General features: G+C 43.2%; 1 protein-coding gene across 1 annotated transcript in view; it reads right to left on the bottom strand.

Moving 5' to 3' along the window:
- Positions 1 to 8905, bottom strand: part of rbpjb (recombination signal binding protein for immunoglobulin kappa J region b) — a 53229-nt gene extending 44324 nt beyond the window's left edge. Inside the window, exon 1 of the mRNA XM_083937261.1 lies at positions 8772 to 8905. Coding sequence (XP_083793387.1) covers positions 8772 to 8791 — 20 coding nt within the window. The 5' untranslated portion in view covers positions 8792 to 8905. The remainder of the gene's footprint in view (positions 1 to 8771) is intronic.
- Between the last annotated feature and the right edge of the window lie 8287 nt (positions 8906 to 17192).

The following is a 17192-nucleotide window of genomic DNA, read 5'->3' as shown; positions in this document are numbered from 1 at the left end:
TTTTCCCCGACACTTGATAACCCCTTTTGGTGCCCTTCTTTCTCTCTCGCGGAGGGGAACGTAGACTCCTCGTGTCCTCAGGGGCTGCCGTCACTTGCCTGCAGTGGTGTCCCTGGGGTATGGCTTGTGGAAATCATGGTTCAAAGTGTGATACATTTTGGTTTAAAAATAAGACGGATACATGATGAATGCATCTGTAAATGCAAGGGTTTGGGGCAAAATGGTACAACAAAAATAAGCCAAATTACACAGAATCTGTCTGATGTAAAATTAGTTTGACATGGTCCCAACCAAAAATCTAAGTCTTATTCCTAAATATACACTTTGTGTACTTAGAAGACCTCGACAATAGGGGTGTGAGAAAATATTGATACACTAATGCAACTAATGATTATTTACATTGTTGTTTAACCTGTTGATTATAGTTTGGTCTATAATATGTTAGAAAATGGTGAAGATGTCGATAAGTGTTTCCCAAGGCCCAAGACGGCGTCATCAAATGTTTTGCTTTGTCCACAACTCAAAGATGTTCAGTTTACTGTCAGAGGAGGAAAGAAACCAGGAGACCAGGTTCTGTAAAAGGTAGTGTATCACATAAAAATGGATGAGAATCGGTTCCAAATTGGGAGCGGAATCATATTCCTCCAAGCTTATCAGTTCCTTTTATCGATGCCGGCATGTTCTTTTGACAGTTGCGAAGTGCAAAACAATGACGTCAAACTCATGTGACTACTCTGATCCAACAGCCTCATAATAACATTGGTGCCACTCAGGCAGGCTTAGCAGAATTACTTTTTTTTGAAAGACCTGAAAACCTAAAGAAAAAATAAAGTTCTATCTACAATCTACATTGTGATCATACTCAAAACACTTCAAAACACAAGAGAATCGATTCTTAAACAATTGTACTAATACACAGAATCCATACCTGCATTTGTTTCAAAAAGATCTTATCAATTTCCATCCCTACATGTTAAACAAGACAACCCTAAGGAATCCATAGGTACCGACCATAGCATGCTAGCTTGTCCGGAAGGTTGCAAAATAATGCCCGAAAGTTAGGCTTAATTTTGGCGAGGAAAAAACAACATGGCCATTTTCACAGAAGTCCCTTGACCTCTGACCTCAAGATATCTTAATGAAAATCGGTTCTATGTGTACCCACCCATTTTGGCAGTATCGCATTGTAACGAATCTTCAGCCATTTGACTCTTCCACTCCAATGTATGCATATGGTGTGTTCTTTATACTATGATAGTTTATCTCCCTACTTATGGTTCCACATATATTGAATCGTAGTGCCTGTAACATGATAGGTGTCGCAAGATTCTTGCCAATACACAGCCATAAAAGTAAGGAAAGATCTGTAAACAATGACAATAATTCAAAGTAGGGCTAAAACAATGACTCAAGTAACTCGAGTTACAAAAATGCATCTAGGCAAAATCTCTGCCTCGATGTTTCGTTTAATTCCTATCTCGGGCGTTACGCTGCCTGTTCAGCACAGGGATCATTATTCCACACGGACTGTTTTGCGGATATACACCACTACATCCGGAAAAGGCGGATGTTCATTTCACACCTAACAAAGAAGCCAAAACGGTGCAATGTGTCCACTGTTAACTAGAGCTGTTGTGCCACAACAGCACAACATCAATGATTCAGCGCCTGAGCAGAAAGCAGCCCGTTATTAGCGCCACTTCACCGAGTGCCGCTGTTCCGGTTTAAGGAGGGCAGTTGCCGTAGTTACGGAGAAAGAAAATGCGTAACGTTAGCTGTCCTCTTGAATGCCACTATGTTTAGTTTTTCATGAATGTTAAACATAATGTTAGTTCCAGATCAGCCTGTATAGTTATGTTTGAGGAAATGTGTCAGTGGCGTTTTGTTCGTTGCTTGTTGTTACGGTAAACAGGAAGAGAGCAAGTCGCTCTTTCTGATAATACCTATCTCTCACTCGTTTTCTAAATTTATCTATTTGTCTTTAAACCTGTTTGAGTAAACACATGTGTCAGGTAGAATTTTCATGCACCACTTGAATTGTTTAAACAGTAAACTCATTTATGGTAAATTGCTAGTGTATTGCTTTTTACACAAACACACACACACACATCTTGTCTCTCTCTCGCTCTCTTCTCCTCACGCACATGTACACACACTGTTTGCCTACCCCAGACATAATTTATTCTTTTGCAAAATAACGGAAATTATAAGACATTTTTACGCAATTTTTTTAAATCCGATTAATCGATGGAATAATCGGTAGACACTCCATTACAAAAAGATTGGATAGCTGCAGCCCTAATTCAAAGGCTTGCGAGGATGATTCAACAGCAAAGCAATCTTTTCATCGGTCACAATGAGCCATTTACCTAAACTGAAAGACTGCTCTGTGGCTATCAGCACACTTTATGCCACCAACAGTTCCAAGGCTACAACAACATTTCTTTCAGGAGGGTTTACTACAGGCTGGGTTACTTCTTATCTAATGCAGTAATAGTGGCAGTTGCTTTAAGCCGTGGGAGGTGGCTTCGTTAGGGGCTTTCCCAACACGGGAGATCCTGTGTATATTTGTAACCTTCCTCTGAGTGGAAGAACAAGAGCAGAGTGGTTGTCGCAGAACAGACAGAACGTTCTGACAACAGCGAAGCGCTTCAACAATGCTTCTGAGCCCTCACTACCACATCTGAGAATAACAAGTTAGTGATCTGGGCCAGTGGAATAAGAAAATAAAGCATTTCTCCCCAAGCCGGGCTCTGGTGAATTCTCCTGAAAGCTTAAAGCAGCATATTCTAGTCATGTACAGTATATAGAAAGGGCCTGGCATAAGTCCTCCACTAACACACAACCTCAAAATTCAGATCCCACTCTATCGTCCCTGAGGGGAAAAGAAATTAACATAGAGAAAAAACAATCGGCGAGAGGGACAAACACACACGTGTCAACAGAGTTCATATTTTTTCCTCTCAATTTCAGCTGCCCCAACATAGGAAGTAGGCAAGTTTGCTCACTGAGGCCGAATGAAAGCAAACAGGAGTCAGACAGGGGGAAGCAGTTCATGTTTTCTGAATGAAACATCCTGAATGTGGAGGGACAGCGGGAGCAAAAACTGCTGACACAGTAGAAACCCAACATTCCCTTGGCGAAGCTGTAATCGCTACAAACAGCAAAGGAACAGGGGCCGGGAAAGGCCAACACTGGGGCTGAGGAAATTCTCTTGGAAGCGGAGAGTGAATGAGAGAAAGACAACGAGCCGCTCCAAAACAAGAGTCAGTGGATAGGTACGCACTTCCAATGCCTGTCGCATTTGCCTCGTGTTAGCTTTCTGTCTCTCTCGTCCGCTCCACCGTCTTAGCTAGGCAACAGAGCTGATGCCAACAACAACACCAAGAGGACTTGGGCCTCTATCAAACATGACGGCAGGGCTGTTTTCAAAACCACACTGGCTTGAGATTTTCATCAGAATGTTCCGTCCCATCCTTGCCGAAGTAAACAGCAGCATGATTTTTCGAAGAGCCACAGAAAAAAAAGTATGAGTTCAGACTGACACATTCCAAGTCTTGCACAAGTAAATAAATGCCCCCTTGTCGTAGCTTTTATGTGACAAATCCCAACCCCTGTATTAGGGCCATGGGCTTTGAGAAATTAGGCAACGCAAGCCCTTTAAGAAGTCACTTATACTAATAAAAGGAACCAACTGTTATAAAAAAAAAAAACACAGGGAAGTTAAAGTACAGACACATACTATGATGTATAGGGTTGTTGTCAACCAACGAAAATCTTGGTCGACTGGTTGGTGGTGCACTTGGAAGCGCCGTGTATTCACACATGACGAGAGGCTGAGGGTCTAATCAGCAATGAGCGCTGCACGTTTGAAGTTTACGGTCGCTGAAAGGGTCTCGTTCAACTGAAAAAACACTGCACTCGTCAGTGTCCCTGTTTTATCTAAACATTCGATCAGACCGGAGACGGGGCTTCAGCCTCCCTTCAGGGCAGGTACTCTTATTTTTGCAGACATTTTTATACCCGCGGATTTCCAGTATCACAGCATGGCAACGGAATTCTTGTGAAATTACGCGTGAATCGTGCGATCAAGGCACCTCAGCTGAAAGACACTCTGGCAATTTCTGTTGGTTGTTTTAGGAAGCTTGTATAAAATGCTTTATTGGACGCGCAGCCTTATGACAATAGCACCAGCGATTGGCTGACCAATGAGAACTTGGTCGGACAAGAGCACAACGACCAATGACCGACCAACCGACCAGAAGATGTCAGCCCTAATGATGTAGGGACCTAGAATGGGAACTGCAAAGCTGGCGGCAATCCAAGCCACATTACGTAAAAATGTGCATTTCTATCCCTTTGGGTGTCCCCTGCGGTTGTTCTCCTGAGACAACCAAGGCGTGTGGTGCTTTAAGAGGCCCATCGTCACTCGACCAAACAAGTTGAATCTGAACCCTGAATGAAACTGTAGGCTTCGGGGGATATTTCAATCATGTGAAGTAATGGATATGCATGAACTTCCAAAACAATAGGCTACTGTATGCATGAGAATAAATCCCCCCAAAGATGTCTGGCGGTGGCACATTTGCTTTGGTGCTTTGCCTGTGACTTCTGTACAACTTCCCCCCTGGCTTGTACCCCCCCACCACCACCACCACCCACACACACACACACACACACAAACACCACACACTTTGAAGATTTTCACCGCTCTGGGTGGATATAGGGCAGCTTTGGAGGCTGCAGGATACAGAGGTGACACACAGATCAGGTAGCTTGTGTCATCTCTGTCGTTAACCTATCCATCAGGGCTGCAGCTAAGGTAGTGGAGTGTGTGTGTATGTGCGGGGTAGACATGGGGCTGCTGCTTTGAGGGTTGGGGGGGTTAGAGGGTAACTCGACATGTCTTTCAACTCTAGCCCGAGCCCTTGCCACCATAAAGGTCAGCGCTTCGACATCTGCTGCTCTCTCTGAACCTCTCCTTTCACAAAAGGGAAGCAGGGAAGAGGAGAGGACACCGGGGAATCGATGCACGTGCACACACACAAATCAACTTTTTCTCGTTACACTCACTCTCCCTTCCACATGCACTCACTTGATCACAGTCAACGCAGCCGCAGAGCTCAAGCCGCACGCTCATTTGCTCATGCTAACAAATAAGAGAACACAAGGTTTGTCTCTAAAAGAAGGACTGAAGTATCATTACTCCAGCACAGAGATGCTTGGCTTTTGGCCTGAAAGACTCAATCGTTCTTTTTTTTTTTTTGGCAGGGGGGTGGAGGGGGGTGAGCAAAATGGAATCCCGTCCCTCGGGGGCACAGCAAAGGCAGAGCAGTGTTGAAATAAGTGATTCATGCTTTTATCATACCAGGTGAACAGTGCTGCTCTTTCAGCTCTCAAAACCAGTTTCTCTGGCAGAGGAGGAAAAATGACTAAGGAGCTAGCGCTGCAGCGATTAGATGGCGTAGCTGACATTAATATTTTAAGCAGACATTTTATTTTGCTTCAGTTCATTATGACAAATGTTTTTCTTCAGTGTCACTACCTTTTCGGTTCCGGTCGTTGGTCGGCAGAGTGGCTCCAGTCAAGGCTACAGTTTTAAAAAATGGCGGCTGCAGCAGAGTACGACTCTGGGGGATTTCTACCATTGTTTTAAGGAGATTTTTCAGATTTGAGTTGTTTTTTTGGCATTGAAGTTCTAATCGCCTACAATAGATGGCGGTCAGGAGTGCCGCCACAGAGGATGGGTGATGTGGACAATTGCTGCAGAAAAGCCTGTGTTGGTCACCTTAGTAGGAGGTCTGTGTTGGTTTGGGTGTCCGCTATATTGGGAATATTTTCACGGTTTTACCTTGCCGTCAGACAACTCTGTTTACATTTATGTCAAGGAACTGAAGCCCTTCTGTGGTCCCGTCAAAGCCACCACACTCAATTGACGGGGGCAGTGGTAACACGTCGCGGAGCATGGGAGTTGATGATGTACCGTTGGCCTCGATCGGTTACTTTGAATGTGTAATTGTTTGACTTTGGTTCACCGAAGGATAAAAAACAGGCTCTCTTTTTTTATTTATTTATATCGTGTTGGAGGTGCCAGTTTAAACATAGTTTGCACATTCATACACAACTTTGTTTAAAATAACATTTAATTTGTCTGGGTAAGACCGTGCGATACAAAGATAGGAACATTTGTATTGCTGCAAATCATATGGGGATTCACTTTCACGTGTGCATGACACACAGGAGTGGTTGTCATCGAAAGCTGAAAGGCTTAACCAGTTGACAGAAAATTAAATTGGCAGCTACTCTGACAATCGTTTAATTGTTTGAGACATGTTTCAAGCAAAAATGTCAGTACCACATTTTTAAGTTTTAATATTTCCATCACTGTCAAAGGAATATTTGTAGATCTCAGCCTGTCGGCTAGAGAGAGCAGGCGGTTTGAATGTGTCAGAATGAACAGTCAAAATGATTCATCAATCACCTGAGAAATTCTTGGATTAATCGATAATCCAAAAAAATGTTTATTGCAGCACAAACTTCATTCATTTCACTTAGCTTGTTGACTGTATAATTTTCCAGGCAGAAACAACACAAAAGTGCAACACGTCAACTTAAGGGACAGTGAAGCCTCCAACTTTTAATTCAAAGACGGCAACATACTAGCACAGCCTCTCTGTAGTGCTATCACAAGAGCCATAATACCATTAACAAGCCTGTGGCTGTGGAGCCCCTCCCTGTGTAAAGCCAGAACCATTCAAACAGTACATGGGACATAGGGCAGTGGTAAGGCTCTGTGATGCATCCAACCGTTTCTTTGAACATGGCTTGCCATCAGCTACAGAGACCCCTTATGGCACTTTAATTTTCTACTAAACCTCACACACCCAAGCACACACACCCACCCCACCATCCTCTCACACACTGACCCCCACTCACAGAAAAACACACAGACAAACACACATGAATCTGGAGATATCATCTGGACAGGTGGCCAGTCACCCAGACCTGACCCGCCTGCCCTCTAGCTTGCACCCTCCCTCTGCTTACTCCCCCTACAACCCTCCCACCCCCCCCCCAACTGAAATCAGTTCAGGTCTGCTGGAAATCCCCAAATGAACATGCACAGCAACCCCCCCTCCCCTTTCCTACATACACACACCTCCAACAAGCCCAGCAAATGTCTGTCACCCACTGAGCTGTCTGTGGGGATTATAGCCTCAAGAGTGCAAAAAAATATGTTGGTGTCTACTGTTAGCTAATGTGCAGCCAAATAATTTTAATCAGGGTTTATACCACGGACTAACGTGAGCAGTAAAGGCAATCTGCTCACTTAAACACAGCGCCAGGTCCAGGCTACAGCCCGTTTATGTTGAATATCACTGAAGATGCAAAGACTATCAAAATAAGACAGCACTGGGTTATATCATTGACCTTCTCTAACTATCAATTTAATGATCGTTCCTAAAATGAGCCAAAAAAACCTTGGCTGACTTATCGCCGATAAGATATGAGCCTAAATTAAAATTTGGAAATTTTAATAATCTCAAAGACTAAAAAAAAAAAAAAGACTCAGATAAAAAGTATGTTTAAGCAGATAGTTATCTAATTTTCAGAGCTAATCAGGGGAACTAATTTGAAGCTGTTTTGGGCAGAAAACGTCACTTTCATCATCAACAGACTGTAAATGAGAATCTAAATCAAATCCCACACTAAAGGGAAGGTTTTAGTTGCCACTGTGTGCACAAGATTGCTTAATAAATACTGTATACAGCTATTATTAATATAGATAGTGCTCATGGAGGAGTTGTTGAGTCTCTCTAAATCATTAATAAGTCATAGAGTGTGGTCTAGACCTACTCTATATGTAACGCATCTTGAGATCACCTTTGTTATGATTTGGCACTATAAATAAGTTGAATTGTATTCAATGAGAAACTAAATCAAATCCCTGGGTAATTTTGCAGTGATGATAGGGTTAAAGCACACATGGCCGTGGGTGTTTATTAGTGAATTTTGTCCCGAGTTGCACTGCAGTGCTCGGTTAAGAGTTTTTCATTGGCAACCTGCTTATAGAGATAGCTGTACTAACTATTTCCCCAGTATTGTCGTCCACTTTACACAGGGAGCTGAAGTCGTAAAAGTACACGCTATATTCACTGTGGGAAGATTTATAGCAAGCAACGCCGTGTACAGCGAAAACTCTCTCAGAAATACAGTCAGCGTATTAAAAAAACACTGCCATAGGGGGATAAAAACACACTGTCAAAGGGGGATGACTCGCTCACAAAGCCGCAACAACGTGTTTTCAGTCAGTATCGCTAGCTAACGTCCATTATCGGACAAGCTAGCTGTGTTGAGTCTTAAATCCAGTTCATAAACGGCTAAATGATGAGCACATACAGGACCGGGGATTATACGAGTACCTTTAGCGTAAACCAGTCAAGGAAAAGGGGGAAAGAGACTATATATAAGGGGTAAATTGCTTTCTAAAACATGCCTCGCTGCTTGTGTTTAGCTCGCTGGCTAGCCTGCAGCAACAGTCAGCTCGCGTAAGTAACGTTAACTGGTCAAAGAAAAGAAAAAAAAAACACACTCGCACGCAAACACATTGAGACAAAGAAAGCACTTATAGCGGCTAAACCAGAGGTCAAAACCATGCGGTGTTCACAGGCTGTATGATAAAGGATTAAAATTAAGCTGTTTCATGGTAATAACTTGTGTTCTCTTCCAACTCCGCTCCCCAACCACCAGCCCCAGAATCTCAGACTCACCCTGTCACAACAGGCGCCATCTTCCACAAACTCTCACCAAAACTCCAATACTCGCGATATCCGTTTTCTCTTCCCCACACCAGCACCAACAATCCGCCGAGACAACTGAAGCAGACTGGAGGTGTAGGGACGAGGGAGACGGAGAGAAAGGGGGTGGGTGAGGAAGACTGAGAGAAAAAGGGGGAGGTAGCAGCAACACACACAGAGAGAGAGAGAGAGAGAGAGAGCGAGAGAGAGAGAGAGAGAGGGGGCAGACGCCACAACAACAGGCGTGGGAAACTTCCAAGATCGCGCGAGAGTTGGAAAACTCTCACAATAGGCGAGCACAAGAGGGAGCGTCTCCTATCGCGAGATGTCCGCGAGGTGAAGAAGTTGTTTATCTTGTGGCGCTGAAATACTATTCCCACGTGTTTTACCGGGTAATAAATTACAGCACCGATCGGTTTGAGGAAAAAAAAATAAAACAACTGGTGGTGAGGAAACCCTCGGTTTTTCCCAGGCTCACACAGATTTGTTTGCAGTATGCATCCGTCTCTGCAGTATTTAGCATTAACAGCTGCATGTTATTACAGCTGAAAACCAAAAAAAAATCCTTTTTATTCTTCAATACGTCACAGTAGTTTGTATGGACAACGAGGTGAATGCAAAAACACGCTGACTTTAAATAAGCGTAGGAATTAAAGGGTTTCTGCACACCAATTTACTGTTCCCCTGGGTAATATTGCAGTTCCTGTTTAGACTGTGGAAACAATGGTGTGAACACAAGTGAATGAGCCATACAGGGCAGATTAGTGCATTGCCATCACATTGGTTAGCCCCATGACCACCTTCACAGCCCAAACCTCAGCCAAAGTACAAGGGAGGCTATTATTTAGAATGATCATGCTTGGAAATGTGCATGGCATTATTAGCTTTTTCTTTTTCGCCTCAGTTTCTCCCACAGTCAGAGTCCATTTGTTTCCAAAGTTTGTGTGTTATATCATCCCCAACCACCACAAAAAAAGGTCAGGTCATTCTTGTTTATCTGGGAGGGGTCAGAAAGCCGTAAACCTTCATGTAGGTCTGTGTTTTGTTGTCTCTACAGCCTTCATTTAAATCTGTTTGGCATCTTTGTTCACCTACAAGTGACTTGTTGTGGGTGTTTTTTCCAACTTCAAAGAAAAAGCGAAGGCTTGAGACCACACTGATGGCGAGTCGAAGCTCTTGCTTGTTAGATGTTGTGTGTGAGATCTACCTCAGGCTGTTTTTTGTAGAACTGTGGAAAAATTTGACTGTTGGCTGAATAAATAAAAAGTAAAACTAACAAATACAGCAAGGCTCTTTGGCAGAGTTGCCACCATGTTTAAATGCATTGTATATTTTAAGCTTAGTTGTGGGTTTTTTGGGGAAGACATGGGTCTGGTTAAGGACTTATTGCTGAGTTATATGATACTTCAGTTTTTGTAAGGATAAAAAAAATAACGTGTTGATTAGAGAGCTTGGGGAATTGTTGGGTCTATGTAAATCATAAATAAGTCATAGAGTGTGGTCTATACCCACTCTGTAACGTGTCCTGAGAGTACTTTTGTTATGTTTTGGAAAATTGAATTGAATTCAAGTAAAGGTGCTGGTCGTCTTTTGACGGAGCCATGCTAGCTGTTTCCGTCTGTTTTCAGTCTTTGTGCTAAGCTACGCTAACTGGCTGTTGTCAAAGTATCAAACTGCTCTTTTAAGTTTATATGAAACAAGAAAAAGTCAAGCAATTAAAAGCTTAAACGTCCCATATCATGCTAATTTTCAGGATCATACTTGTACTTTGGAATATTCCTGTATTCCCCCTCTGTCTGAAACGCTCCGTTTTAGCGCCTGTCTCTTTAAGACCCCCTCCTGAAAAAGACCAGTCTGCTCTGATTGGTCAGTGTTTCCGGGGTCTTCCACATCTTCGCTCCCTGCGTCTCTGCAGCATCACTGCACCCGGGGAATAACTGTAACCTCCCTGTAGCGTCACCTTTCTGTCTATATACAGTATATTTGTGACATCACAACTGTACGGAAGTCCTGATGGCACGTTTAAAGACACAGTTTCTGAATACAGGCTGTTTTTCTCTGTGGATTGATTTAATACTTTCACAGTATTAATATTTATATAGCACCTTGACTTGCTTTATAATAAAAAAAACAAATACATGGAAATCTCACTTTTTACAATGTGGGACCTTTAAAAATATTGTATCCACACACCAAACACTTTCTCTGTATAAAGCATCAGATGCGATCTTCTCCTGTGTACACTGTACACATTTCATATTTTTCAGATGCATAATTCATTTTTATGGAGCTCCACTGTTCTGCCAGAAAAAAAAAGAAAGAAGGATGAGGGAAAGAAGTAGAGAAAAGAGTTGCAGGCATGAGGTTTAGCATGAGAGTGTGCCTGGCCCGCGGCCCGCACTATGAAGACACAGAGACGAGGACCTCATCCTGCCCTCAACCATTTTTCCTTTCCCTCTCTTTTTTATAGTCGGCGGAGAACCTCCAGTTACACTCGGAGTTGAATGGGGAAGCATAAAGTTTCCTCAAATGTTTTACAGCTGAACACAGTAAAAAAAAAAAAAAAGAGGCTACACAAGTGCAAGTACTTTTAAGAGAAAATGGGAGCGAAATAGAAAAGGAAAAAAGGCCCTAATTTTTTAAGGATATGTTAACTTTTAAATTTAGGGGTATTCAGGATTTGAACCTTGGCCTTTTTGGCTGTTGTAAAACATATAGCACGCTTTAAAAACCACTCATACATATGATTTAAGGTTTCCTCAAGGCCCTCCCTGCCATTTACACAACTCTTGCATTTGGATATATAACATTTTGCTCAGTGCTTTTTGGAAAAAAATGTTCATTAGCAGGACAAAAGAGCATCATGTGATATTTTCCAATCAGTGAGCTTGAGTGAGCTTCTCCAGCTGTCTCAATCTCCCCCCTTGTCTCCTTCTCTCATTAGGAGTAAAACACCATTTATTTTAATTGAGATGTAGCCAATTCCAGCAATCATGACTAAGCCATAAGCCCCAGGTCTATAAATCCACTCACTTGACTGCTTAAGCTCGTGAAACAGAAGGAAAGGGAGATTGAGATGGAAGGATTCCTGTTCTCATGTGGAAACTGCGCTCACCAGTAGATCATCGGCGTGTCTTATCTCTTGGACTGTATAAATCAGCGCTACACTGTCAATTTGTCGAATGCATCGTTTGTCATCCAACACCGGTATTTGTTCGTAGAAAGGTGAAAAGGTCAGCGGATGAGGCAACTTTGCGATTTCGCAGATTGACAGCAAAGCCTCATTATTCCTTTCTTTATAAACGCTAAGCTGACTGAAATTAACACGTTTTGTTCTGTGGTCCAGGCAATTTTCACATCCCCCGCTTATCCCGCTATAAGCGCTACTAGCGTTTATTATAAGAATAAAGAAGGGAGAAGTGATTTTTATCTGCTCATTGGAGGAGTGAAAACAGAACGGGGGAGAAAGCGACCCGCTTAAGGAAGTGCAGTTGGAGTTTCCTGATTAGCAGCGCTTTGACTCGAAGTCATTTGATGCAGCCGGAGGTTGGTGAAACTTCCTGTAATGAGCAGACGCGCGGTCAAAGCGAGAATCCGGTGACAGGCGGAGAAAGGTGGGTCGAGAGACACTGGGTCAAATGTCAGACTGGTGAGCAGACAGACACGCTGATAACGTGGATGTGACGGCTCGGCCGGGTGCCAGACCGAGACAGGAAATCAGAATTTGGCACCTAAGACGACTCCCACATACATTTAACGCAATAAACAAAGTTTTCGAGGCCAAGCAGATGATATCATATTCCCTAGGAGAACATCCCAAAGATTAATGAATCAAGTCTGGCTCGTGTGAGTCTGAGTTCACAGCGGAGGGAAGGGCGTCCCTGTCTGTCCATCCGTCCGTTTTGTCCATCTGTCTTGTTCCGCAGCCACGCGGGAAAAGCCAGGGGTGGACGAGGGCAGACATCTTGACAAATGGAGAGGACGATCGGTCAGAGATGGGCACGCCTTTTACTCCCCTCTCGTCCTTTCTACAAAGCCTCCCACATTTTCTTTTTCTTTTTTTTGATCACATGACTGTCATTACAATTAGGCCCCGCAGAGCCAGGAAAAAAATGACAGGGTGATAAGTTTGCAGACTGCCAAGGGAGCCAAAGAGCCTGTTTTGCAAGCCTGTTCTTTTGAAAGAGAGGCGAATCGGAGGCATGAGGAAAGAGACATTTCCCCTTTCCTGGACCTGTGCGGTTCACGGTGAGTTCAAGCCGCTACGCGTACATCGGGCTGAGAACTGCGCAGGCACGCTATCTGGCAGCTCTGACGTAGCCTGTATAGGACATCGAAAACATAAGCAATATGATATGATTGACTTACAGTGGCTTTGTAGAGTCTACAGTTAGAAACACACAGTTTATGACTTCAATGAAAGCCTGTATAATAAGTCCAGCTTCATAGTGATAACTGGTAACGCCCCCCAGTTTATAATCAGGAGGAATCGAACCACGGCTTGTGTATTTCACAGCTTTTTATACTGTTGTAACAGAACTAGATTAGAGGCTTTCACACATGACACAAGCACAAGGACTCAGAAGCAAGTGCAAGGGTTATCGACAGAAACAACAAGCACAGATAGATATAAAAATCTGAAAAAAACAAAAACAGCAAATCTTCCTCTGTTACCCAAAGGAGAGATGTCAGCACTGTGCAACTACAGCTCTTTTAAAATCATCCTGCTGAGGATTGAACGCGGCATATTTTTCACAAGAGGGGAGTCTTTTCATATAAAGTTATATGAGTTCAGGTCAGGGCTGGGCCGACTTGGCTTGGTCGCTTGTCACCATCTTTTTAAATCAGCATGTGCCTCAGGGTATTGTATCATAATGAAAAAAGCAGGGTTGATCATGAACTATGAAAATATGTTGAAGGCATTATGTTACGGAGAGTATAAAAGCAGCTCGCTGCCCTTATTTACTGTATGCTTGTGAACTGTATGAGTGGAGTGAAATCCCATATTCGCGGGTATCCAACCATATATTTGACTTATATGAAACACGTACATCGTACATTTCACTGGAAGATAATACAGAGTTCTACGGAAGATTTCTTTTTTTAGCATTATCCATCAAAAGTGAGACGAGAAGATTGACCTCATGTCTGTCCGTTCAATTACTAGCTGGACATTTTGAGAATTCCCTTTCTTTCTTCATTTGCTTTCTTGTCAAGAGTTAGATGAAAAAAAAATTGATACCACGCTCGTTTCAGGCCCTGTTTAGACGAAGACGATCTGGAGAGGAAATGCAAAAGTGGCGTTGAGTTCTCGTTTTTTAGCGTTTTCAGTTTAACAGCGCCTCAGTCTGGTAAATATGAAATTATCTAGACGTTACCCAGCAGATCTGTATGTATATCATATGCTCTAATCCATGTCATGGCCTCCATCCTGCATGCTCCACCCAGGTGCCACCCCTTTGCCTAAACCAAAGTATTTCCAGTAAATGAGAACGTGTCTGACACAGACGATCTACTCTTCTATGCTACACGTGCGAAAAGGCACAGCAGACAATGTCCGCACCTGATTCGTTGGACATTTTCTGGAGTTCATGAGAAAACGGCTCCAGTGACACACAGAGGAGACTAGCTAGCTGTTTCCAATCTTTATGCTAAGCTAGGCTAACCATGTCCTGTCCCCAGCTCTGATGCACAGGTCCCGAATTGATATTCGTTTTCTTTCCTTACTCAAATAAGCAAGCTAGTCCCCCTACGTGTAATTCCGGCGTAAAGTCATCCCATGGTCTTTTTCTGCCCTTACATACATCAAAGAAGCCATCGAGACAGTTATTTTTTTTGTGTAACAACTATTAACGGAGAAATCCAGGAGAGTCGCTAACAGCCAGACGTGGCTAACACTGATTAGCTCGGGGCAGTACAGTGAAGGCATTAAAACGTCTTTTTTTTACCACTAATACTGCTCAAAATAACACTAATCCTCTGCAGCAGCATGAGAAGAGTCCCTACACAGAAAACAAAGCACAAACAACGTAGTTAGTGAACCCAGAGTTTATTAAAAGAGTGTTTTGAAAGATTTACCAACTGGCCCCTGTACCAGCTCCTCTCATAGTAAAGTCCATTCAAGTCGATTACCAAAGTCAATCCAAAAGGAAGGAGCCCATTGGTGCTTTGTTTTCTGTGTAAGGACTCTTCTCATGCTACTGCAGAGGTTTGCTGCTATTTTGAGCAGTATTAGTGGTTAAAAAAGACATTTTAACGCCTTCACGTTTAGATTTATACACGAAAAAAACTGTCTCGATGGCTTATTTGATGTATGTAAGTGCCGAAAAAGACCATGGAGAGATTTTAGGCCAGAATTACACTTTAAAGCAGTGTCCTAAAAAAACAATTTATCTTTTAGGAACCTACAAGAACAGCCAAACAGGCTCCTTAAAGGTTCAACTCTCAGTCCAGATGGGAGAAAGTAAGTAAGGGAAGCAAATGTGCAATGCTCTCCATTCCCTCAATAGCTACCACTGGGAGTCCCTTAAGCAGTGTTTTGTGCATAAATCTAATTTTCTGTGTTGTAACACTCAGCTAACACTCCCAGGATGAATCAGCATGAGTTGGACAGCTCAAATGATCCAAATTCATCATTCTATACTTCATGCCAGTGAGTTGTTGTGAGGCTTTTTTAGTTTTAAAATGATCTCAAAGGCTTTTATAACATCAGACGACCGATACAATAGAGGCCAGTTAATCATAAAACACACAAAGGGGAACTGTGACTTGATTTGTCTTTATATTTCTCACTCCATTTGTGCTTTCTCTGGTGACTCAGCTGCGATGCATGCAGTCGCTTTCACTTCTGGAGTGCTTCATCGGGACCCGTGTTACTGTGAGTGACATCCACCACGTTCCACTTCGGAAAATATGAGTCGATGCATGCAGCCCCAAACAAAATCTCCCCTTGACCCCTTTTGTGTGTGCGCGTGAATCCAAATACTGACTTATGGAAGCTATAAGGAGTCAAAAAAACTGCAGGAATCCTCTAACCTCAACATAAGTTATTTTGTTTGTTGTCAGGATGTGGTTGAAACATCATCTCCTGAGCCTAAAGATTCGGTATCGCGGTCGGCTAGGCCGGGAGCCAGTGTTTTCAGAGAGGTTTTGTCCCAGAATTTTTTTTTATTTTTTTTTTAAAAGAGCAAAAACCCATCCAAAATTCAAACCCTTAAGAGACTAATCAGGAACAGGGTCAAAATGTCATAACAATGGAACCTTCCAACAAAAGTAAAGCTCTCCACTTTGTGAGAAATCCTCCTGGGATATTCACATCCAGTAAACTAAGAGCATAACTCGTTTAGCTTGGCCTGCCGCCCTTGTCAGTTAAGACTTCTAAAGCCGGAGCTCGGTGAAGGCTCGTAGCAGAAGCGGCCTGATAATGTTACAATACAGAATGTTAATGTTTTTTTAACAAGAGCGGGTGACAGGCTGCGTTATATCATGACAAAGAGATTGATGGACAGTTATTAGTGGCTACAAAGTACTTTGGATTACTTTGGCTCTAATTAATTGCTTCAGCAAAATGCAAAATAATAATAACTCTTGTTTCCTGTACGTTTTCCCTACAACACATTCACTTGTAAAACATGATATATTGTGTATTTATATGACTTTTTCCCAAATTCTGGGCTGCTATTGTATTTGTTTAGGAGATAGTGTTTAGATAGACAGTTTCACTTTGTTAGCCGCAACATATTTGGCTGGTGGGGGTTTTGGAGGGAACAAGCCTCAGCCAAGTAAACCTCTAAAACCTTGACCTTTGCCTCTTTTGACGCCCACACACTCGCTCTCTCTCCCTCTCCTCATGCAAACACACACACACACACACACACACACACACACACACACACACACACACTCACACACGCACGCACGCACGCACGCACACACAAATATGTCATCCACAAAAATAGGAAAAATCTCTCTATGACACACACAAAGGGGAAGAGGTAATACGGTGCAAGACACGCATGCACGCCCACACACACACTCCACGCCAAGTGACTGCACCGCTGAGGCCGTGACCCTCAGTGCCCTCCTCCCCGCCTCCTCCTCCTCCCCCATCTCCCAGGCTGTCTGTCTGGAGGCCGATAGAGTCAAAGGAGGCGGGGGTCGGCGGGGGGCGTAGGGGCGGCAGGAAGAGGATTGGTGATTAGGATGGGGGGGGGTCGAACATACCCCTGACCCTCTTATCCACTCTTGGCAGCCACCCTGCAGCTCCAGGAGAAAAAGAAGGAGAGAGGGAGGCCCTGCAAATATTTGCGATGGATCCACACCCACAGACTAGATAGTGGACATACACACACCATTTTGGATAGACTGCTATGACACTCATGTTCCCTTCAGGAT

The sequence above is a fragment of the Echiichthys vipera genome (genome assembly GCF_963691815.1).
Source record: "Echiichthys vipera genome assembly, chromosome: 22".
NCBI classification, from domain to species: Eukaryota; Metazoa; Chordata; class Actinopteri; order Perciformes; family Trachinidae; genus Echiichthys; species Echiichthys vipera.
The sequence above is the reverse complement of the archived record's forward strand: the minus strand, read 5'-3'. Positions and strand labels throughout refer to the sequence as shown.